This window comes from Mastigoproctus giganteus, chromosome 14 (genome assembly GCF_048544385.1).
Source record: "Mastigoproctus giganteus isolate SK-2022 chromosome 14, ASM4854438v1, whole genome shotgun sequence".
NCBI lineage: Eukaryota > Metazoa > Arthropoda > Arachnida > Uropygi > Thelyphonidae > Mastigoproctus > Mastigoproctus giganteus.
Window position 1 is genome coordinate 57,083,714 of NC_143588.1, and position 24,930 is coordinate 57,108,643.

At 35.9% G+C, this 24,930-nt stretch overlaps 1 protein-coding gene across 2 annotated transcripts in view; it reads right to left on the reverse strand.

Moving 5' to 3' along the window:
- row (zinc finger domain-containing protein relative of woc) overlaps nt 1-24,930 on the reverse strand; it is a 287,029-nt gene that overhangs the window by 146,967 nt on the left and 115,132 nt on the right. For both annotated transcript variants that reach the window (XM_090389220.1, XM_090389221.1), the window contains exons 8-9: nt 11,673-12,355; nt 5,803-5,976 (exon numbers count right to left, since the gene is read on the reverse strand). In XM_090389220.1, coding sequence (XP_090245346.1) covers nt 5,803-5,976; nt 11,673-12,355 — 857 coding nt within the window. The remainder of the gene's footprint in view (nt 1-5,802; nt 5,977-11,672; nt 12,356-24,930) is intronic.

A 24,930-nucleotide genomic window follows, 5' to 3' on the forward strand; every position in this document is an offset into this window, starting at 1 on the left:
AATGTAACACTCCCCATCCCACTGAAGAAGTCCACATAAGGGAGGTTATAATGTGTGGTCTTCCATAAATATTGGTATAATTATTCAAGCAAATATTTTCGGCATGTTGAAGTGTTGAATTATTACAAGTTTGAAGTAACTGTTTATGACCTCAAAAATGATATAACATTAACCTTTTTAAATTTTAATATAATAAATCTGCACTAAGTCTATTCATAGACAAATATCTGATGTGCAATATCTTTTATTTAATATCAGCTTGTGCAAGCTGATATTAAATAAAAGATACGTAATTTAAAAAATTTGTGTCTCTGCTGTAAATTTTAAAACTGAAATAACCTTTTATGTGATCTGTGATGTGGATAATCTAAATTCCATCCTTAAAAATAATGCTCCTTCCTTTTATCACCTGACATTGCTGTTCAAGTAATTCAGTCATCTCTTTCGTAGAAACCACACCAAAAAGGGGAGAAAAAATTATAATTCTTATATCATTAGGTGACAAAAATCATCGAAATAGAAATAAATAACACTTTCTCCATATATGAAATTAAAGTATAAATACAATAATACATTCTTCGCATACGAAATATATATACAGGTAGCTCACGTTTTAAGATGGTTTGTTTTGTGATGATTCACAATAATGAGGTTTTGAAACAAAAAGGCCAAAAATATTAAAAAATTTCAAAAATGCACAACTATAAATACTGGATATGATGTAAAGAAACAGCACAGTCAATCAGAGATAAGAGCTATCCCTAGTGGTGTGCAGGAGACAGCTTGTGCAAGCTGATTGCTAAATTTTCAAGGATTTTGTGAAATGGTTGTAAAACCAACAATGACTATAAACTGTAGAGTGGCATGCACTTCAATCCACAATGGCTAGCAGCATTTGAGCAATAAGATAGTGACATGGAAAATTCAGCCAGGGTACATTTATTTCAACACCCTTTGCTTCCTTTCCCTTGCCCCCTTTCCTTACGCAGCAGCCTACGTAGGGATTATCTCCAATAGCAATTTTACAGGAATATTATTTCCAACAACCATCCGCTTAATTTTTCTTGGCCAGCTTCTTCTTAAAGTAATGATATTTCATGCTTATTTGTCATAGATTTCATGTTTATAGAATTGTCGTGAACCTGATAAGGTCCTTACTCTAAGAAGAAGCAGCCCAGGCAAATTTAAGAGAATGTTTGCTGATAATGGAATTCATTTATACTTTGGGGGGGGGGGGGGGTTGTAATTCTCACAAAGGGAGAAACCACCTCATAGTTTCCAAAGAGGGTGGGAGTTGTTAAAAAAGGGTGAACTGGTTGTTAAAAATTTACCAGCACACCACTGACTATCCTCATCTACCACCTAAGCCAATCAGGGATGAGATGGCCAGAAATAAGAGAGGAACACTGTTTGCTTGTTGGTGTGCTATTGTTGGGCTACTATTCTACAGTGAATTTTTTGTGAGTTTTACTTAAAAATTGTTGCTTAAATTAATAAAATAAGAGCCACCATGTCTAGTAAGAGAAGTGCAGTAAAGTCAAGTGAATGTGAAAATGTTGCTAAAAAGTCACATTGGAAAAAAAAAAGATGGAGTTAATTCGTGGAATGGAAGATGGTCAGACACATCCTAATGTGTGTAGAAGTATGAAATTGCCTCCATTGACTGTGAGTAAAATAATGAAAAATGCAGATAAAATAAAACAGTCAATGCAGCGTGCTACGACAGTAACTGTGACACAAATGAATGGATGATTTAAATCAAAAAATAAGGCTGAATACTGATAAGGCAAAGACAATTTTTGAAGATCTTAAATAAAAAAGAGTGATGATGAAACATTTTTTAGGTATCAAGGGACGGTTCATGTGATTTATATCTGAGGCAGCTGTAGCATTTCCTGCAGTTTCGAGCCACTATACAGGAGGGTAATTATCCTCCTGACCTCATTTTTAATGTTGAATTTTGCAACCAATTGACCAGGGGATTATAGCAACCTTAAAGCCTATTACCTTCTCCAAACCTTCATGGAAATGGTGAGAGTTTTGAACAGGTCAGACAATACTATCAGGGATTACCGGCGCTCATTTGTTTTGAAGGGCATTAATAACATCAACGCAGCTTGGGAGGAAGTGTCAGTGAACTGTTTGAATGCAGTGTGGCGCAAACTTCTTCCACAATTTATGCATGAGTGGGGAACGTTGTTGAAGACATTAGCAGGCTGGTGCAAGGGGCAGAGTTGGATGAGGTTAGAGCCGAAGATGTAACAGAGCTGTTGGATAGCCATGGACAGCAGCTGTCCAATGAAGACTAAGAAGAGTTGGCTAAAGAATTAAGGGAACAGAAGAAGGAGAAAGAAAAGGATGAAGAGCCTCCTCTAAAATATATGAGTACAATCGATATATAACACATCCTTTCAGCCATTAACCTCACTGATAAGCTCTGTGAGATTGATGACGACTGGGAGCGAATTGTATTTTATCCATTAGCCCTTATTCTGAGATTCTCAGAGAAAGAAAGAGGAAATCTACCTGAAGCAAAGCAAAACAAAACAACATCTAAACAAAACCGTATGATTAGTGATTAGACATATGAGGGGGATATCAAAAAGTTCATACCCTGACCTAGATAAAACATCAGTAGGAAGATGCAGTTTTTAATATAAGTTGTCTACATATTCAATAACAAACATGTGAAATTTCATTCTCATAGGTGATCGTACACCAGAAATGGAACCCGGAATCTGAGGAAGAATGCTATGGTGACAAAGTGGAGTATCGTGCAGTGATCAAGTTCCTGCATTTTTGCAGGGCAAGAAAGCTCAGAAAATTGAAGAAGAAATGAAAGCTGTGCATGGGCAGAATCGTCCATCCTGTGACACTGTAAAAATGTGGAAATGGGAGTCCCAGTGCAGTCGTACAAGTATCTTTGACGAGCCAAGAGAAGAAAGGCCATCAACATCCACAGACAGTGGGCAGTGAGACTGTTGCAAAGGTTAAGCAGCTGGTGCTGAGTGACAATTAATTTCATTGCAGATGGCAGTGGGAATTAGTTATGGGTCTGCCCATAGCATTTTACATGACCATCTGCACAGTGTCTCTGGTAGAAAGTGGACTCTGATATGCCTACTCATGGCCAAGGTTGGGACAGTTTTTGTTGTTGTGATGAAATTTAATGACACATAGGCTGCTAGGGCCATATTGTGTCTTTCTAACGGTTAATACGAAATACTAACTTTATTGTAATACCTGTTATATTTATGGTATATTCCTATGTTATTTAGGAAGGCAAACAGTTCTGTTTTATTAGAGTCATCTCCAAGAATATGCATTAATGTTAGTGAAGACTGTGCATTAGCACATGATTTAAAGCCGTTTGAGCAGATATTGAGAAGGTGAGGACAGTCCACAAAAATGACGAATAGTCAGTTGCACGTGACTTCATGTGCAATGAGGAGTGCTGTCATTCATTAATAGATAGAGGTGTGTGAGGTGAGTATGCCCAATTCTTAGCCTTCCTAAAATTACTTCTTCTTGTCTGCTTTTTCGAAAACTGGAGAGACACAGCTTTGGACCTGATTTTATTCGGTAAAGTTTGTTCCCTGGATAACCCTCCAAAATATTGACCAGTTATTGTGACGTGCTTTACAGATGATTAGTTTGAAATCAGTATATGGAACTTGAAAAGTCTTTAATATAGAAGTATCTGGTGGTTTGGCGACAAGATCTGCTTTTTCATTTCCTGCTGTCCCAGAATGACCTGGGATCCAACAGAATGTCACAGTTTGGTTTGACTGATTACACGCAAGTAATTTAGAATGTATTTCTTTTATTACAGGGTGAGAGGAGTTGGTATTACTGCTTATGGTGGAGACAGCACTGAGTGAGTCAGTGTATATTAAAGCAGGTGGAATTAGAAGTTCAATGATATGATCCACAGCTAAGTTTATAGCATAAAGATCAGCAATGAAGATACTGCATTCTACAGGTAATGAGACAGAAGTGGTGAATGAAGTGAAGATTGCTGCAGCACCTACTTGGGTCTCAGTTTTTGATCCATCTGTATAGATTTCACATGCCTTTGAATTAGAAAGAGAGTAAGTTGCATGTAACTGTGCGATACTGGAAGGAGACAGGATGTTCTTTCCCCACTGTTGAAAATAGTCATCATATATTGCACAGATATTTGTCCAGGGTGGATCTGATGGTGTCGTGTCCTGAAATACATTACTGATTTCTATATTCCATGATTGAGCCAGTTCCTTAAATCTAAGTGGAGTGGGTCGGTTTTCATTAGGTTTACTTTGTAAAATGACTCACATTCGGTATTGTACAGACATTTCCAACAAGGGTGAGCGGGAAGACTGTAGATTTTTGCGGCACACATCAGAAGTAATGTTTTTCTGCAAAGATGTAAGGGAGGTTCATGGGCTTCAATGTAAAGGCTCTGAACCAGAGAGGATCTGAAAGTCCCTAGAACAACTCTAAGAGCAATGTGCTAGATGGTGTTTAATCGTTCTAAAGTGCTTTTCCTCACAGAATCATACATTGGAGAACCATAGTCCAAGCAAGACCTGATGAGAACTCTATAAAGATGGATGAGGGTATGTCAATGTGTGTCATCCATGGCATGGATGACACGTTTTTATAACGGACTTGAAATGTGCACAATTTTAAAAAGTTCTGAATTATTAAAGGGAGGTAGCCTCTCAGCTCCAATGGCAATGATGCATATCTTTAATAATACCATGACGCCACGTGGTGTAAAATGCTTTATGAATATTCAGATTGACCATCCTAGATGTTGTCTCCTGATGAAGGCATTATGAATGTTAGATTCAATTTTTACAAATAAATCTAGGGTGGACCTGTTTTTAAGGAAGCCATGCTGGTGATCAGAAAGTAGATTTTGGGAGTCTGGAATCCAGGTGAGCCTCTTATGCACTATCCTTTCAAAGATTTTGCCCAAACAGCTTGTCAATGATATTGGTTTGTAATTCTGAACTAGAAGGATCTTTGGCTGGTTTTGGAATAGAACAAATATAGGAATGATGCCATGACATCAAATATGTATTTTCTGAGAAGATCCAGTTATAAAAGAGTAATAGTATGTAGAGATCGGCCTCACATAGATGCTTCAGCATACTGTAGTGAATGCCATCTGGTCTTGCTGCTCTGTTCAGAGATTCTTTGAGCTCAGCTAGAGTAAATGGCTGGTTATACGAAGTGAGAGTCTAGTTAAAAAATTAAATATATGACATTATTCATTAGTTTTAATGCATTGAAAGGAGGTCACATAGGAGGAAGAGGCAGAAGTGTTATAAAAAGATTCTGCTAAAGCATTTGCAATGTCAGCAGGAGAGGATAAGTCCTGCCCGCTGCATTGTATTATTGGAGATTGCAGCGGTAGAAATTTCCCATTGAGAGCTTGTATTTTTGTCCAGATAATTTGAGTTTCAGTATTTTTGTTAATAGTTGAGACGACGTTAATCCAGGCATCACGTTTTGCTTTCTTCCTATTTTTCTTGCTTTGGCTCTGATTTTTTTGTAAATAATTAGGTTGGGGGTAGTTAGAAATTTGCAAAACTGGTTCGAGGCACATTTTTTTTTTCTCGTTTCACTTTGGAGCATTCAAAAATATGAATATAGCCACCTAAAGACATCACTAAACTTATCTCAATAATTTGGGGCCCATATTTTTAAAACACAACATAAACTTGCTGAAATCAGGAAGAAAAGTATACTTCCTGTAAAACTGTAAAAAGAAACAGTTTCTAGAAATCTAGGAAGATATGTAAAAGTACTTACTTTTTTTTTTCTTTTTGGGTACATTCAATGCAGAATTATCTTCAGATGGTGGTCGTTTCATAGCTTTTTCACTTGGTATACTGCTAACTGGAATTATGTTATCTTCATTATCTGATGCTGAAACTGTAATTTCTTCAGTTTCTTCCTTCTCTGGTTCAGCTCCAAGGATTGTGACTGCAGAGGAATTATTACACATTATTCAAAGGATAACTGGTTTTTAACTGCAGTATATATAATTTAATCATGTGACTACAAACAGTAAAATTTTAAAGTACTACATGTGTTTCAATGGCATTCATATTTATATGACACTTTGTCTGCCATTATATACATGAAAATTTGAATTTAAGCAAGGAAAACCCAAGTGCCACTTTTTTGCACTTTTTCACTAGCATAATTCACTAGAATTTATTCTCAGTGAATACCACCATCCGTGGTGGTATCCACTGAGAATAAATGTTATTATTATCCACTGAAAATAAATAATGGTAGTCTTCTCTACCAGAGAATCGTTACTTATTCAAAGTAGTGCAATACCTGGTATCTCGTTGTGAAGGTTTGTTTGTTTGTTTGTTTGTTATTTGGTTTTTAGGAGCATTAGCAACTAAGGCCACATTGCTCCGGGATATGCGGTGGTCATTCCCTGACCTTTCCGCATCCTGCGTATTTGGTGGTGACGGGCTCGAACCCCGGTCAATCAAGAAACGTGTGCTACGCACTGCTGCTCCTTCCCACCTGGCTACGGAGGCGCCTCTCGTTGTGAAGGTAGCCACAATATGAGATACAATTAAAAACAATGCCTTCACATTACACATACGTAGTTTAATTTATGGGTAAACTATGGTGTATCTACAACGACATTATATAGTTAATTTAAACCCATATCATATTATGCCTTGTGCATTGAATCTTCAAATACATATGTTAAGTATGAATAAATATCATTGTACATAAAAATTATTTAATATATTTGAATGTATTGTTCTGTATTTTTTGTGGTCTGTGCTTTCCGCCTGAATTATTGAAATAAAAATCGAAATTTTAAATTTTGATTAAAATAGTTTCTGACATTGAAAGAAGCTGCATGTTCACAAGAAAACTGGATGATCTGATAAAAAGCAAGCTAAGCAACTTACCTTACATTCATTCTCTAAGAAAATTGGCCCAATAGAAAATTCACCCCCCTTCAGGATAGAAAAATTAGCCATCAAAAACAAAACAATGCTGCTCATGTATTTCATAACCTTTCATTTTAATGTTATTTACTGACCTCTGAATTTCTCCAAGCTCAACTACCAATGGAGGCAACTTATCCTAGTAATTAACAGGTTGCTGTCTAAAATAAAACATCCTGCAATCCAGTCTAAACTTATTTCCTCATAATTAGAATTTATGGCCCTTAGTCCTAGAATCATTTATAACTGGAAATTAAACCTAATTCATTTTATTTTCTCAGAACCTTACACACTTCAGTCAGGTCTCCTCTAAGGTACCCAATTACCAAGCTCTGTAGCCTACACATTCAAAAGTCTTTCCTCATATGGATGCCCTTTTGCTGATTTCACAATGCGTGTTGTCCATCTTTGGATCCTTTCATGAAACCTGATTTTTTTTTTTTTTTAGGTGTAGTCTTACAATTGCCTTATACAGTGGAATTATGACCCCCTTATCTCTACAAGCCAATGTTTGATAAATCATTGATAAGACAACATGGGCTTTCCTTGCTGCCTTTTGCATTGCTTGAAGAACTTCATGTCCAACCACATCATAACTCTCAAATCCCTTTCTTTCTCTACAGAAGAGGTAAACCATTCATGAAACCGTTAGCTAATTGAAAGAAAAAGATGACATGCACCAAAAAAAATAAGTAATAAATAATAATAAATAAATAAATAAAAAATAACAAAAAAATACATAATACTGATTTGCAGGATGTTAGAACTTCCTATTCGGATGTGGAGGTATGCCATATAATTTTTATATCTTTTGTCTTTTAACTTGGCACAGCAAAGTAATAATGAAAATGAGGAATGCTCATGAAGCAGCTTTCATGGTTAACTTCTCCCATAAACAGTGACTTGGTATACACAAAAAAAAATTTTTTTTTAAATGAATTTATGCAAGTGAGGAAGAATTTTAAAATTATAATCAAATGCACATTTTTCCAGATGTATTCACACACTGGGAATCTTCTCTCTTTATCTTCATTCCAAACTGTTCTAAAGTAATGTCAAACTGATCATTGGGTCATGCAGATGCTCTATGATATGCTAGGCAATTCTAATCAGCAAGCGCCATTTGCACTAAGTTAAGAAGTTCTGAGTAAGCAACAGTACTAAAAGAGAGAACGATCACCTTTTCTGCAAGAATTACAAGTATTAAACAGCAAACTATATCCCAAAATATGAATATTCTCAACAGTTGGGTATAATTATAATTAAACTTCATAAACAACATAGTGTGCCTGCATTGAGCCACAAAACTATTATGGCAGCAAAAACGAAACAGTGTTTATTATTACGTGAGTAACTGAAAAAGATTTCACATTCTTCATTGTGAATTCCTTAGGAATAGTTAATTTTTTAAAATTTTTGAGTGCAAAATTATATCTTTTCTCTGAAGAACATCATTATCATTCTCTCTCATATTGAGTGCATGCATGCCATTAATTTCAAGTCAGATATACAGCACCTGTGTGGGGAAATCATATGCGTTGCATTAGCAATCAGTGTTTATTTTAGTTTCAGTGGTGTGAGCAAAATGGATTAATTAATGGAATTAATCAAAATGGAATTAATTCTTGCTCTTCTAACTTATGCATAAGTTAGAAGTGCAAGAATTTCTCATGATTCCACATGCAATTCTGGGAAAATTGGATAGAAATCAAAAATTTAAAGGTGACAGATACAATATACTGAAAGCTAGCACATTTTCATTATAGCTGGTTTCAGCACTTTTTTCAGATTAGATAAACTATTCACAAGTCACAGGACCCAAATCAGACTTCAAATTTCACTGTGGACTTATTTTGAGTTATCTGTACTGCATATAAAACCCTGTGTAAATATGCAGTAAATATGAAATATATTATATTTTGAATAATCCAATATCAAAGTAATGACAATACACTGCATATATTTTTAAATTTAAGTTTTCTCAATCTTTTTTAATCACCCTCAAATGACCATCTGGTAGAAATATGGGTGGTGTTGGCTGAGCCATTCCCATTGCCTTTAAAATAACTGATAGAAGTAGGGATGAGCTTGGCACTGCTTGAAGAGCATAGCAGTAAAACGAAAATTAGCCCAAGCACAACCCACCATTCTCCTTATGACCTCCAGAACAGTTTATACTCCTGTGCTGCAGGTCCTGTCTGGCAAGTTACCACTTCACCTTGAGGAGGCATACCATTATTTAATATACCACAAAAGACAGAACCTCCCATGCAGCAGTAACAACATAATTCTGGATATGCACAATACTATCCAAGAAGAGAAGAAAAGAATCAGTTGTGAACTGATTTCCATCTGGCAGACTGCCTGGGCCACCAACCCTCCAGGGACCCACCCCATCAGGTGGACCTGATGATCCCTTTTCAGGGTATGATCAACCCACTGTCCTCAAATCTTCTTTTGTCTGGCTTCCACAGCTTCTCTCTTCCTACTCCAGGCACTTCCGTAGCCAGGTGGGAAGGAGCAGCAGTGCGTAGCACACGCTTCTTGATTAGACCGGGGTTCGAGCCCATCACCACCAAATACGGAGGATACAGAAAGATCAGGGAATGACGGGGTTCGAGCCCATCACCACCAAATACGGAGGATACAGAAAGATCAGGGAATGACCACCACATAATCCCGGAGCAATATGGCCTTAGTTGCTAATGCTCCTAAAAACCAAATAACAAACAAACAACTTCCTACTCCAGGAGATGCCTCTTGTTTTCATCCCCTCTCTGGCTACTCTTTCCCCAGCCAAACCCCCATCCCAAACTTCTCCTACTATCTACCCTCTCCTTTCAACACCACTTGGCACCCACAGATACTCTCTGTGGAAGCCAGCAAGAGCCGCTGATAGTAGAAACAGGTGTGCCTCCACATGGCTGGAGATGAGAGTCAGGGGATGACCAATTAAGTGTTGGACAACCTCCCTAGATGCTAAATGCCTGCTTGCCAGCCTACAACAGAACACTTCCAAACATTACACTTTCACAAACTTGCACTACACACACACACTGCTGGCTTGGGCTCAGCTCAGTACAGAAAACTCAGCGGTGTATGGAGGAAACCCTGGAGACAACCACATGAAAACTCAGACACATTTGACATTTTGATTGCTCGAAGAGCAAGCCTGCAAATTTGTTCAAGAACTGCCAGAATCTTTAGTTATCTCAAATACCCTCACATGTTATAAGGAAATTTATTATGAGAAAAAAAAAGAAGGTAGGCATCTAAAATCTAAGTGCCCAGTCAGAATCTCTATAAAAATCTCCTACAAGTCTCATCCTCCCCTAATTAAATGCAAGCCACACCAGCATTTAAAATAAATAAATAATAATTAAAAAAACTATTTGTTATTCATTTTTATTGTTTTTGTTGTTTTATACTGGTACAAAAAGAGTTCCTCCTCTGATATGGTTCACTCAGCACTTGTTTGTAGTTGTATGTAGACTTTAATACAGATTTTCCAATCACCTGTAATTTATAGCGCAAACCTTAGAAAGGTGTTGCTTGATTTTACTACTAAAAATTTAGTTTTAACCAATAACCAATGTAATTAATAAGAAAATGGCTGAATTTCTGGCCAAATTGGAAATGCTTTGCAGAAATTACAGTTTGGTCAGCAATTCAACCATTTCAAATTTATAACAAGGAGAAACTTTCTCTCCCCTCACCAACACAGTGTTATGGAGAGGAAGTGTCTGCTCTGGAGATTCCAATCAACTGAAGTTTATTGAAATGTTGTTCACAAAAATTCTCTTTAGGAAGTATCATTTCCTGTGAAGGAGTTTTCTTGTACAGATAGTTGCTTTTAGCTGCATACCGCTCAGTACCACTGCTCAGAAATGCTGTTTTCAGTTTAGTTTTGATTTCCAGTCAGTTCTGGTTTATATGTTGTTTATGCGCAGTTTACCATATATGGAGTCAGCTAGTGCTAATAACGCAAGGTGAAAAGCTATCAGAAACTAAATTGGACATTCTAAAATAACTACATTTGGGAGAGCACTAGATTTATACTACAGTAATTTTTAGTATTTTTGAGCAATGTGAAAATTAATATAACATAAGCTATTATTGTGAATAATATAAATACAATATATATATATATATATATAAGGTTCTGTAATTTTAAGGTAAGTTTTTCTGCATTTTCTTAAACATATACCATATTTATGTTTTATTGCATAATTTATATTTAAAAGTTTTAATGTTTCTGTTACATTTAATACTGCTATACAGAGAAATGGTGCCTTAAAATCAGCAAGATGGTTACAACAACCAGTTAAAACTGTTTGCATTATTTCCTATGGATAAATCTCACTGGTCAACTGACTCATTAGCACTATTTTCACCGCCCCCAATTTAAAGTGTAAAGTGGTGGATACCTGTATTGTTTTCTACTACTATTTTGTAAGTATAAAGCAGTGTGGCTTAACTATGATTTAAATAAGTTTGTACAGTGGTGTGTGGTACCTAACTATCATGTATAACACTATCTATGAAAAATTAAGTTCCAGGTTTTAATCAAAATATTTGCAAACAAATAGAACGGTTCATATCTTGGTTACAATTGGTTCATAAATTAAGAACCTCCAATACATGTAACAATGTAACAATGATGTTAAAATATAATAAACACGAAAACATTCTTACCTTTTCTTCCGCTCTGGGCAGCAATATCCTTCAATATATTCCAAAATGATACAACTGGTGTTGTTCCAAATCTTTCTCTCCATTGAAGTTCTTCTAGAAAGCCTTGAATTGTCTCGAGCTTTAGCTGATTTGCCCAGAAGTGTGCAAACATATCTGATAACTGTTCCTTAAGATATTCTCTGATGTTTTTCAAGTGAACTTCACTATTATTTGGTTTAGTTGTATTTAAAAGAGTATGTTTAAAACCTGCATTATTCAGTCGTTCCAGTTTTGCATCATCAGAAACAACAACAGATTCTGGAAGTAACCATGGTTCTAAACTCTTCTGAAACACAGGTGAATTATAGCCCACAGAAATTGATATTGCTTTCAAACGTGTAAGGGTAGTCTTTCTGTCATAAGCACCAAGAACAAAAAATCTTCCTATCTGTGACGATGCAACCTCTACAGTATTTCCCTCACCTCCCAACTTCTCAGCTCTCAAAGTAAGAGCTCGTGCACACACTTCTTGTAGAGCACGCCATACAGATCTAATGACGTATATATCCACATCAACATGCTTAAGAACCTCTTCAACATCTGTCTGAACTGCCCAACAATAGGTTAGCGCCAGTAATTTTGAAAGAGGAATACCAAAACGACCAAAAAAACTCAGCCTGGTGATTGGTGTAGTCTTTTTGCAACTAAAGAAAATTAACAAAGATTACAAAAACAAACAAACAAACAATTATTTCTTTGTAAAAAGAATTGTAATATTAGAACAGTATCCTATTTTAAATGAATGAATATTCTTATAATTTTTTAGCATTAATTTAACTTACATAAGGCATTAATGAATCCTTTGTGACATTGATTCTGTAAAGACAAACACTTACATGTATTCATTAACCTGTATTAAATTTATTTTATAAACATTTGGTGATAGTAATCAATGCTGGTGTGGGGGGGGGGTTGCCAGATGCAGAGCAATTGTTAGTGGCTCACCTTCCTGGGTCAAGGTGACCTTGACCCAGGAAGGTGAGCCACTTGCAGTGTGTGTGTGTGTGTAGTTAAGGGTTACCCTGCAGTGTTGTGTGTAGTTAAGGGTTACCTTGCAGTGTGTGTGTGTAGTTAAGGGTTACCTTGCAGTGTGTGTGTGTAGTTAAGGGTTAAACATGCACAATCTGTTGTATTTGAGGCAAATATTTGATACTGATTATGAATATAGGGGTATAAAACTTGTAAACCACTGTAGAAACTATAGTTATGTACACATTTGCGTATAAATACCTAGGTAATATTTTGTTAATGAATCGTGAAAAATCTTTACATGATAGAAACAAACGGGCTTCAGTTTAGTAATCAGTAAACATGCATAAATAACTGCCACATACTTTTACTCAAATCCCAGATACTGTAAACCAGCGCAAGTACCCAATAATTGTGACATATTTCAAAGAGTTAACAAAAAAACTGCTAATATAATTTAATATTTTTGTATAATTTGGTAACATGAAGTGCTTGAACACTTGCTGTCATTGAACCTATTAGATTTTAGATTACTGTGTGTATATGCAGGATTTATGCATATCATTGCATAAACCCTTAGCTATAATTATGAGAGCATCCTTGGACTCAGGGGAGGTTCCAATGGACTGGAGATGTGCAAATGTATCCCCAATTCACAAAGGGGGATCGAAGGGTGACACGAGTAATTACAGACCAGTTAGTTGAACTTCTGTTCCGGGTAAAATAATGGAGTCACTGGTTAAAGATGCATTGCAGGATCATCTAGACAAGACTGCAGCAATAATTCTGACACAGGATGGGTTTGTTAAGGGAAAGCCTTGTCTGACAAATTTGATAGGATATTATGATGTGGTTACAAAGGAACTGGATGCAAAAAATAATTTTGATATCATATACAGTCGAACTTCCCTATAACGAATTCGATAAATCCAGCGAAAAAATTCGTTATACAAAGAATATCTTTTTTATTAGAAATTGTTATCTAATTAGAAAATTAAAACGAATCTACATTTATTTTTAATGTATTTTATTTAAAAAACATACTTACTTAAATTACGTTTACACAATTTTTGCCAGTAAATATCATCACAAATTAAAAAAAATCTGTAATTTTTGTTTGCACAGTACAATTAAAAAATTGTCTGATTCTCAAAGAAAACCTCACATTTGTTCAGAGCAATTATCAGGAACATTTTCACACAACTGTAGACCCATACGAACCATTTTAAAAGCGTTAATCATTTCTTCGCGAGTTGGCTTTTCTACGGGTTGTTCTGATGCGTCTCTTCAGCGCCATCGTTAATTTCTTCGTGATCATGGTCGCGTCTAACACTGTTCAGCAGTATTTCATCTTCATTTGGATGTTCTGTTGTGATCTACATAAACATAACTATCCATTGTTATTTCATTTTCGATGTTTCCAGACGATTCTAATAATATCCAAAAGTTTTTCAGTTGTGAAAGGGGCAGTTCATCTTGTTCATCCAGTCGTTGTTCGACTTCTGTATTCAATGCAAATCCCGCTTTCGAAAAACAATTTTGAATAGTGTATTCAGTGACATCGTTTGTCCAAACTTTTGTCAGTTCAGAGATGCAATCTCTAAGGTTAATTGTAACCTCCAAGTTTCTATTTTCTGATAACGCATTGACAATCTTCATTATTATTCTCTTTCGATAATGAAATTTAAAATTTTTAATAATGCCTTGGTCCATTGGCTGGGGTTCTGATGTTACGTTTGATGGTAAAAACAACTTCGCACTTTTAAGTTTGGCAGAAATATTGGCAGGATGTGCCAGACAGTTGTCGGTTACCAACACGATTTTCCTTTTTTCTTTTGTTATACGCTTGTCTAGTTTTAATATCCATTCTTCAAAAATATCACTTGTCATCCATGCTTTTTTATTAATGGGTGTAGTCAACTTCCAAAGATTTTGTGCCTCTAAAACATCTTGGGTTTTTTGATATTCCGATGACTAAAAGTCTTAATTTTTCAGTTCCTGTCATATTTGCTCCAACTAGCACAGTGATTCTTTCTTTGCTTTGTTTTCCGCCAAAACATTTATCATCCTTAAAAGCAAGTCTTCTATTCGGTAAACATTTAAAGAATAAACCCATATCGTCAGCATTAAAAACATCCTTACGCTCATATTCTTCCAAAATCTTCTTTAAGGTATTGTTCCTCCAACTGTTGCAATCTTCTTCGCTTACATTAACACTTTCTCCACAAATAACCTTTTCCACAATTCTGTGGCGCTTCTTAAATTTATCTAGACACCAAGTGCTCGCATTAAATTTTGTATTTGCACAGTCACTGTGCAAATTTCAGAGCTTGTTGCTTAATTATTAGGCCCGATATTGGGATATTCTTTTCACGTATCATTTGCACCCATTTTAGAACAGCTTTATCAACATCTTCGTATATACATGACTTAATTCGCTTCTTGTCTGCTCCTCCTTCAATTGCATTTAAAATTGATTCTCGACTTTTTTAAAATCGTAGATAAACTGCTTGCAGATTGCCATATTTCTCTGCAACACCTTTTTTCTTAAAACCCTGGTCAATATCATAACAATCTTTGCTTTATCATTAATACTTAAACACTTTCTCTTCGACATTGTTTCCGCAATTATAAAAATTACTCTACTGCAGTTCTTGCCGATACATACACCACAAACTTCGCTGCGCTGGCCATATAGTGAATTGTTAGTACTGTACCGCCTAATCAATGACATTCGCTTGCCAATTCAACAGTATCACTCCCTTTGAAGAAATATACGATTTTGTGAATTTCTTTTATTCTGATTTCATATATACACGAAAGAAAATGTATGATTAATGTATGCTGTATGTTACTTTTCAGAAAAAAAAAAAGTAATAAAAAAATACAAGAGCATATAGCCTATGTGACTGACGACGAACGAAATAAAAATTTTAAAAAAATTCATGAAAACCATCTACTGGGAGTCAAGTTAGACGAGAACGGACATACCATATGATGATTGACAGGAAGGCAGTGTGGTACAGTTGAGGTGAGACGTGAATGTCACTCAGTAGGCATTACTAAAAACTGACTATGGTAGCATTCTATGTATTGCCGCCGCAGCATGCTAAAAGTTTACCGCAGCGAATTTCGTTTTCCCCTGAGCCAACAGCAATTTACAAATCTACCCTATTTATTGTAAAGTTTAAGACCACTTTTAAGAAAAACCATTTGGTTTAATCACTGTAACAAAAATGAAACATAGACCCTCCTACGGGCATCAATGGCCACAAGTGTTCACTAAAAGGATGATTATTTAATTCCAGATGTTAATGCGCAATTTCGGAAGTAAGGAGGCAGTATATTTGAACGACTGTTTAGCAATAAATGCTTAAAAATCTTCAAAACTGCTTTTGCTAATTTTTTTAAAAATTCGTTATAGAGAGACTAACACTTCGTTATATGGGGTTAATTTTACATGTAATTTCATTTCAAGGTGCAATATTTTGCGAAAAAATTCGTAATATAGAGAAATTCGTTAAATAGAAGTTTGTAATAGAGAAGTTCCACTGTATTTGGCTTTCAGGAAAGCTTTTGACACTGTTGCGCATGGAAGACTATTGTACAAATTGGAGCAGAATGGTATTAAGGGTAAGTTGCTACAATGGATAAAAGGATGGTTGAGTGGGAGAAGACAGAGGATAGTAATTAATGGGTGCTGCTCTTCGTGGACTAATGTTATTAGTAGAGTCCCACAGGGTTCGGTGTTGGGTCCTCTGTTGTTTTGTATATTTATCAATGATATTGATGAAGGTATATCAGGCTTAGTGTCGAAGTTTGCAGATGATACAAAGGTTGGCAGAGTTGTTAATGACAGTAATGGCAGTGTGCTACTGCAACAGGATCTAGATAATTTGGGCAGATGGGCTAAGAAGTGGCAACTGAAGTTTAACCTTGACAAATGCAAAGTACTGCATATGGGTAGAAGTAACCCCAGAGAAACGTACCAACTGTGTAGTACTATACTTAAGGTGGTAGAAAATGAAAGAGACCTGGGAGTAATTGTGCAGTCAGATATGAAGTTTTCTGAGCAATGCAGACAGGCTGCCAGGGCAGGTCATCGGGTTTTGTCAATGATATATAGGAATTTTGCTAGCAGGGAAAAGGAGGTGATTGTCCCTCTGTATAAGACAATGGTCAGGCCATGCCTTGAGTACTGTGTACAGGTCTGGAGGCCTCATTTTAGGAAGGATGTAGATTTACTTGAGCGTGTACAGAGAAGGGCAACAAGATTGGTGAGGGGAATGAAGGGATCCTCTTACCAAGAGAGGTTTAAGTTCTGCAAATTGCAGTGGCTGGAGACTACGCACCTGCGCGGTGATCTGATTGAGGTGTGTCAGGCCTTGAATGGATTGAGCACACTGAATTCTGATGGGATCCTTCCACTTGTTCAGATTACGAACCTAAGGGAGCATAAATTCAAATTAAGAAAAGACAGATGTAGAATAGATGTGCGGAAATTTGCCTTTAGCCAGCAGGTGGTTAATTACTGGAACAAACTTCCATCTGTTGTTGTGGAAGTTGATAGGTTAAATAAATTTAAGGAGGAACTGGACAGGCATTTGGAGGGAATGGTGCGATTTTTTTTTTTTTTTTTTGACTGATGCTGCATAAGCTCATACACTTGCTTTCTTGCATCACATGCCACCACTACTACTACTACTACTACTATTGCTTCAAATCAATCTTGTTTGATGGCTGGAGACAACTACCACTACATAATAGTCATACTTGGACGACATAGCCCAAAAGAGGAGCCAAAATCCATTTTTCTTATTTTATTTACATGTTCCCTCTGATTTTTGGCACAGTGTGTAGCATCTTCTTGTAGGCAGTGTCTGTTAAATTTGTGGTGGCCTTAATGAAATATTGGTTTGAGGGCTAGGTGTACCATAAGAATGCATTTCATACAATCAAGTTGTCAATGACAAAAATTCACTTTGTTCATCAGATAAAAAACTGTCGTAATAGAGCCACCTAACACTGAACTTATAAGCTCATTTGTAATATGTCCATAAATTGCGTGTGTTTTTTGGTTGATCTGCCTGTTTTCGTTGATAAAAAACCTGAGTTTTTTTTTTGAAACCTACTAACTCTGCCATGAAACAAAAACAACCAATGAAAGTTCCTTGTTGTCAATGACAGGATTTGAATCCAGGCGTTTTGCACCTGGTGTGGGGAGGATGGTGATTATAACCATTGTACAACCTGTGCAGACTGCTCATCAGATAGTTCAAGTTGGCAAATTCTCCAGAATTATATTCAGTAATTGTAGGAAAAGTGCTAAATACTGTATTTCTTCGATTCTAAGACGCACTTTTTTCCCCCATAAACGTCTCTAAAAATGGGGTGTGTCTTACAATCGCAGTTATTTTTTCGAATTTTCCCACGCTTTGCACAGCACATGTTTTTTTTTTTTTTTATGTTGAAACCCCGCCTCCAAGTTTGACCGGTATCGCATTCTGCAATTCCACTGGAGAATAACATGGTGTGGGTGATTTCACATGCTTTCGAAATGTGAAGCCGCCATTATTTCATTATAGTGGAGCTCACTCAGCAAAAACTAGGAAGTTTTGTTTGTAAGTATGTAAGGAGTGGAGTTACTGTATTTCGTTAATTTTGATCCCTTATTGCACATTAAAATGTCAAAAAGATTGCACTATGAAGCCGCATTGAAACAAAAAGTTATTGTGTGTGCAAAAGAACATGGAAACAGAGCTGCAGGTCGACATTTTGACATTAGTGAAGTAAATATTCGTCGTTGGAGAAATGATCACAATTCCATATTTTCATGCAAAGCAACAACCAAGTACTTTACAGGGCCTAAGAAAGGAAGATTTCCAAAGTTGATGAAGCTGTGATACGTTTTGTAACGGAGACACACACACAAAAGGATTACCCATCACTCGACAAGCCATGCAATTGAAAGCTGGAGAAAGTGCCAAATCCTTTGGAATAGAGAAAAATTTTAAAGGCAGTCGCGGCTGGTGCGACAGACTCATGTGTCGTAGTGGATTATCGTTAAGGCGCCAAACATCTCTGTCAAAAAATTCCTGCAGATTATCAACAGAAGTTGATTAATTTTCAGCGACAGGTGATGAAATTAAGGAAAAAAAGAAACTATGAGTTTATTAAAATTGGAAATGATAATGAAACCTGAGTCTTCTTCGATATGCCTCGAAATTACACAGTCAATGCTAAAGGTGCTAAAGAAATCAAGATTATAAGCACGGCTACAAAAAGCAGCGTATCACTGTGATGCTATGCATCGCCGCTGATGGTCGAAAGTTGCCAACATATTTAATTTTAAATAGAAAAACCATACCGAAGAATGAAATTTTCCCCAAAGATGTTATTGTGCGTGCACAAAAAAATGGATGGATGTCAGCAAAGCTTATGGAAGACTGGCTAAATGTTGTGTGGAATAGATGTCCTGGAAGTCTTCGTAACCCACCTAGCATGCTAGTACTTGATACATTTTGTGGACATTTATCCGAACGTGTCAAAAATAAAATTGTGCAAAAACATGGTGACTTGGTTGTGATTCCTGGTGGCATGACTAGCCAACTGCAGCCACTCAACGTTTCAGTCAACAAACCATTTCAGGATTACTTGAGAAAGGAATATGAATCCTGGCTGTTGACCGACAACCTTCCACTGACACCCTCCGGAAAAATTAAAAAAATGCCAGCATCAAAATTGGCAGAATGGGTATCAACAGCTTGGAAGCTGATCCCAGAAAGAATAGTAAAGCAGTCATTTAAAAAACATTGCATCACCAATGCTCTCGATGGCTCAGAAGATGATATATTATGGAATAATGAAGATAACAACGGCTCAGAAGAATCTGACCCTGAATGTGAAGTAGACACTGATATTGATTGAGATGCAGATATCGACAGCTCAGAAGAAAGTGATGAATAACATACCTACTGATAGATACTGGTACTATTATTGTTAGTAAATTGAATTCTATTGTAATAAAAATATTTATTAGATTTATTTTAGTGTTTTATTTTATTTATTTTTTTTTTTTTTCTTAGAATCAAAGCTTTTTTTCTGAAATTAAGGTGTGTCTTACAATCGAAGAAATACGGTATGACTTCTTGATAAAAATAACCAACTGCCAAAAGTCTTAAGGGTGTTTAATCACCATCTTCCCAGCTCATATTTTTCAATGTTTAATGAAGTTAATCCTTCTGCATAACATTCTTTTGGAAAACAGTCTGCAGCTGCTCTAAGCTTTTCCATCAAATTTTATCAGTAATGTTTAACTATTTTGAAGCTTTTTGGATTATTTCTACACATTCCAGGTTGTAATTTTCAGAGCATGATCACAATTTGTCGTGCTTTTAATATTAGAATCAAGCTTTGACATTAGTATTTTTTTTTTAAGTTTTCAACATAAAAGTTTACACAAAGATAACAATATTATTTAGTGGTATTTAGTGGAGTACATTTTTATAAATTTTAAAAATTTCTCTTTGTTATCTGAGTTCCTTTTTATTTTTCTTATCAATTTGAAATATTGTGCATTTTATATTTGTATTATTATTATTATTTTTTTTTTTTTTTTCAGAACTATCATACAGTTTTCCATTTATAATGTAATGAAAGAAACATAAAAAGGAATTTTCAACAGAGTAGCCCAATTATTTATTAGGCAGATTCATGTAACTGCAGGGTAAAATCATATTTGGCTTCCACAGGCCACTACTTGAAATGTCCATACAATACAGTGCACAACAGGAAGTGTCTGCCACCTCAGAGTGTGAATGAATAAACAGTATGTGAGCATTGGGCTCAAAGCATCTCAAACCACAAAAGGCAAATTCTGGGTCTCACAGCAGTTAGTGTTTTCCAATACCCACCCCCTCACAGCTTATACAATGCAGGATTGCTGCATTACAACATAAAAGATGGGTGAGGTGGTGGGTATTGGAAAATCAGCAGCTATAAACAAAAGATGCAAAAAAGAAATCTAGTCACTACAAAATTTGTGCACAGCAAATCCAAAGGAGGTTGAATAAAACCACAAGAAAGCTTTGAAGTCAACCTTATAGGACTCTTTTTAATGTTATGAAAACAGGCAGGGATAATGATTTTCTAATACTTCAAACACCAAAAAATGATTTATGATTTCAGAGGTCATAAGATTTCACTACTAAAGAAATTCAAACACAGCCCTCTGCAGTTGGGAGTGCTTTCTAACAAGATTAAGGAAACAAAACATATTAACACTGTTGATCCAGCCAGAAAATAAACTGACAGAGTCAAGTAACAATTCACTTAGCCAACCAAAGCAAAAACATAAGGCAATACAATGCAAGTTAAAATACAGGGCGAGTCAAAATTCACTACACCCAAATATCAGTAACTGCACGTGCTTTCTAAAAAGATTAAGAAAACAAAACATATTACACTGTTGAGCAGTGGCGGCTCGTGACTGATGTATGGAGGTGCTGCTTCTTACATTAGTTACATTAAATTGCCTTGGTTATAAGACATGTAAGACATAGGTGGTAATAATAATAAGCAAGTTAAAAATACAGTACTACAAAACATTAACTGGACACTTACCATTAACAGACTTGGGTAATGTTGAAATTTTATTTTAAAATAAAATCCATTCTTCGGTTTTTATTTGTTGAAAATAGATTAATAACTTTTTCATTCAAGTTTGGTTCACTGTTCAAATTGGCATTGCTCGCTCTGCAGTTCCTTTGACTCGTTTTATCACCTCTAAAAAATGAGTATTAGCAACCTGCCAACTAGGTACTGACTCAACCACTTGGGCCAAAATGTGGAACTGTGTAGTGCATAGTTCCACCTATGGTTAAACTTCAAAGTTGAAAACGATTTCATGTTTTTATTCGTTTATTATTGAAATGATTATTGGAAATAGGGATGAGTATACTACGGAAACTGTTAATAAAAATATTCATTGTGTTGTATTGTTCTTCACAAAATTTCATATAACTCCATTGAGTGTATATTTAGATTTAAAAAGCTGGGAGTGCTGCAGTTCTGCAGTGCCTACCAACAAGCCAGCTAGACAATAGATTGGCAAAGTCAGTGTAACAATTCATTTACCCAACAAGGCAATATAAGTGAAGGTAAAATATAGAATAAGTCAAATTTCTTTTGGGTTGCAGAAATTTTGAACCACCCTATACAAATCAATTTAGGTGCCTCCATAGCCAGGTGGTAAGGAGCAGCAGTGCGTAGCACACGCTTCTTGATTAGACCGGGGTTCAAGCCCGTCACCACCAAATACGGAGGATGCAGAAAGGTCAGAGAATGACCACCGCATATTCCTAAAGCAATATGGCCTTAGTTGCTAATGCTCCTAAAAAAAAAAAAAACCAAAATAACAAATCAATTCTAGTGATCAAAACAATGAATGGAGGAATTAATTTTTAATTATACAAGTGAGTTTAATTAACACAAGTAGATGTTAAGAGAGTGATGAACAGATTTTGATTAACAGATATGAATTTAATTAATACAGTTGGATTTTGGAAATTACAAATTTGAAGCAATAGTAAAAGAGAGAAGAATTTTGAGTGACATTGATTGACAGGCAACTCTGTGAAACTATGCTTAGAGTCAAAAAGGTGTATTTGTGGACTTTGAATACGAACACCATATTCAAAGGAAGGACACCTCTTTTAAGAATATATAATTTTAAAAAAACTGTCCCTTCATGATAACCTACACAAGCCTCTGCTGAATAATGTAAGAGATTCCTATTTTATATTTTTGCTTTAACAAGATTGTGTTTAGTTATATTGTTAGCTTTTAAGAATAAAATATTTTTCTTACAAGCTAAATCAATATATGCTGTTTTTTTTTGTTCTTATATTATTTCCAATAGTACAAACAAAAAATTTTAAATTTTGGTATTGCAAAAAAGTATACATATTTTGTAATTAGCATAAACAACACTGTACAGTTGTTGCCAATTCTTAAAATTTTTTAAGTTAGCAGAAGAAAAAATTGAAAAATTGACATACACATGCACAACGGGCTTTGAAAGAATGTAACTTAAAAATTTAAGTCAGTGGTAAATGCCAAATAACTGAACTCAGTTCTTGCTTTTTACACTTGGCTGAATGTTCTCTCACACTCCACATTGCTATTAGGAATTATTAAAATGCCAAACGTGACTTCAGTCATTTTGTTTTATTTCAAATGTCTTATGCACCTGTTGACTCCCCAACCAAGGACAACTGTACAACATTTCTTTCTTTTTTCATAACAACCACCTTCATCAATGATATTGATGAATGTATATTAGGCTTAATGTCCAAGTTTGCAAATGATACAAAGGTTGGCAGGGTCATTAATGACAGTAATAACAGTATGCTGCTGCAACAGGATCTATAAAGTTGGGCAGATGGGCTGAGGTGGCAACTGAAGTTTAACATTAACAAATGCAAAGTATTGCATATGGAAAGCAGTAACCCCAGAGTAATGTATCAACTGTGTGGTACTTATGCTCATGGTAGTGGAGAATGAAAAAAAGATCTGGGGAAATTGTGCAGTCAGATATGAAGTTTTCAGAGCAGTGCAGACAGGCTGCCAGAGCAGCTCATGGGGTCTTGTCAATGATATACAGGCGCCTCCGTAGCCAGGTGGGAAGGAGCGGCAGTGCGTAGCACACGCTTCTTGATTAGACCGGGGTTCGAGCCCGTCACCACCAAATACGGAGGATGCGGAAAAGTCAAGGGAATGACCACCGCATATTCCCAGAGCAATATGGCCTTAGTTGCTAATGCTCCTAAAAAAAAAAAAACAAAAAAAAAAAAAAAAAAAAAAACAAACAATGATATACAGGAACTTTGCTAGCAGGGAAAAGGAGGTGATTATACATTTGAGTACTGCATACAGGTCTGGAGGCCTCATTTTAGTTTGGTTTTTGGCTGATACTGTACAAGCTTGCTTTCTTGCATCATACACCATTACTAATGCTAATGCCAATGCTAACCTTTGGTAGAATTTCACAATAAAAATGACAGAAATGATGAGAAGTGCTGGAAACATCCAAAAAAATTTTCAAAAAAAAAAAAAAAATGATGTGATGCACTGCAAATTAATTAAATGCATGCTGCCTAACATTTATAAGAACATTTTTCAGTGGAAACTTGTGCAGCATGTAGTGTGTGTGTGTTATGGGTGTTTAATGGCACATAAGCTTAAGCTACACTGGCTATAGTGCACCTGTCCATAGTGATGTGTTAGGAAATAATTCAGAATTGAAGGCATTTCAATTTCATTTTAGAAACTGATTCAGAAGCAATGATATATTCCAATTTTTTTCAGAAAACAGAAAAGTTCATTAATGTTTTCCTTTTTGCCTATAATATGCTCTAGTGATATTGGTTCTTACAGTTTATTTAGAGAAAGCAGGACTGATGTTCTGTCCTGGTTATATTGAGGACAGTCAACAAGAATATGCTTTATTGTTAGATGTACTGAGCAGTGTGGACAATGAGGAGCATCATCACCTGTGAGTAGATGGAGGTGGGTCAGATGAGTATGTCCTATTCTTGCCCGTGCAAGTACCACTTCTTCCCTTCTAGTTGTTTGGATGCTTGAGTGCCAAAATTCTGGTTCCTGTTTCAACTGGAAAAGTTTATTAGTCGGTGTGCCATAGCCCTTTCCACTGTTCAAGGCATGCTGCTTTTATGATGATATCATGGTCAGAGGCTGGAATATGGGCAGAGGTCAAACCTAATGTGGAGGGATTTTTTTGCTGATATATCTGCCAATTCATTTCCGTTTATCCTTGAATGTGCTGGAATCCAACAAAAGTTCACTAATTTTTGACGTTGTTCAATTTTCAATAGCAGCTTCCTGATTTGGTTTAAAACAGGGTGATTCATATGGAATGGATTTTGTACTGCTCTAATTGAGCTGAGAGAGTCTGTGTAAATTAAATATTTTGAAGATGGGTAAAGATTCAAATTTTCTAGAGGTAATTTTATTCCATGTAGTTCTGCGGAAAAGTTGCTATACTCAGATAGAAGGGAAGCTGAAATAATAGCGGAGGGAAACACTACTGCTGCTTCAACAGCTGATTGAGATTTGGACCCACTGGTATATACTGGCAGCAAATCAACATAGCTCTGAATATGACTTGCATGGAGTTGTTTCAGGCTGAGAGTCGGTAGAAGATTTTTACCCCATTGCTTTTTTTATTTTT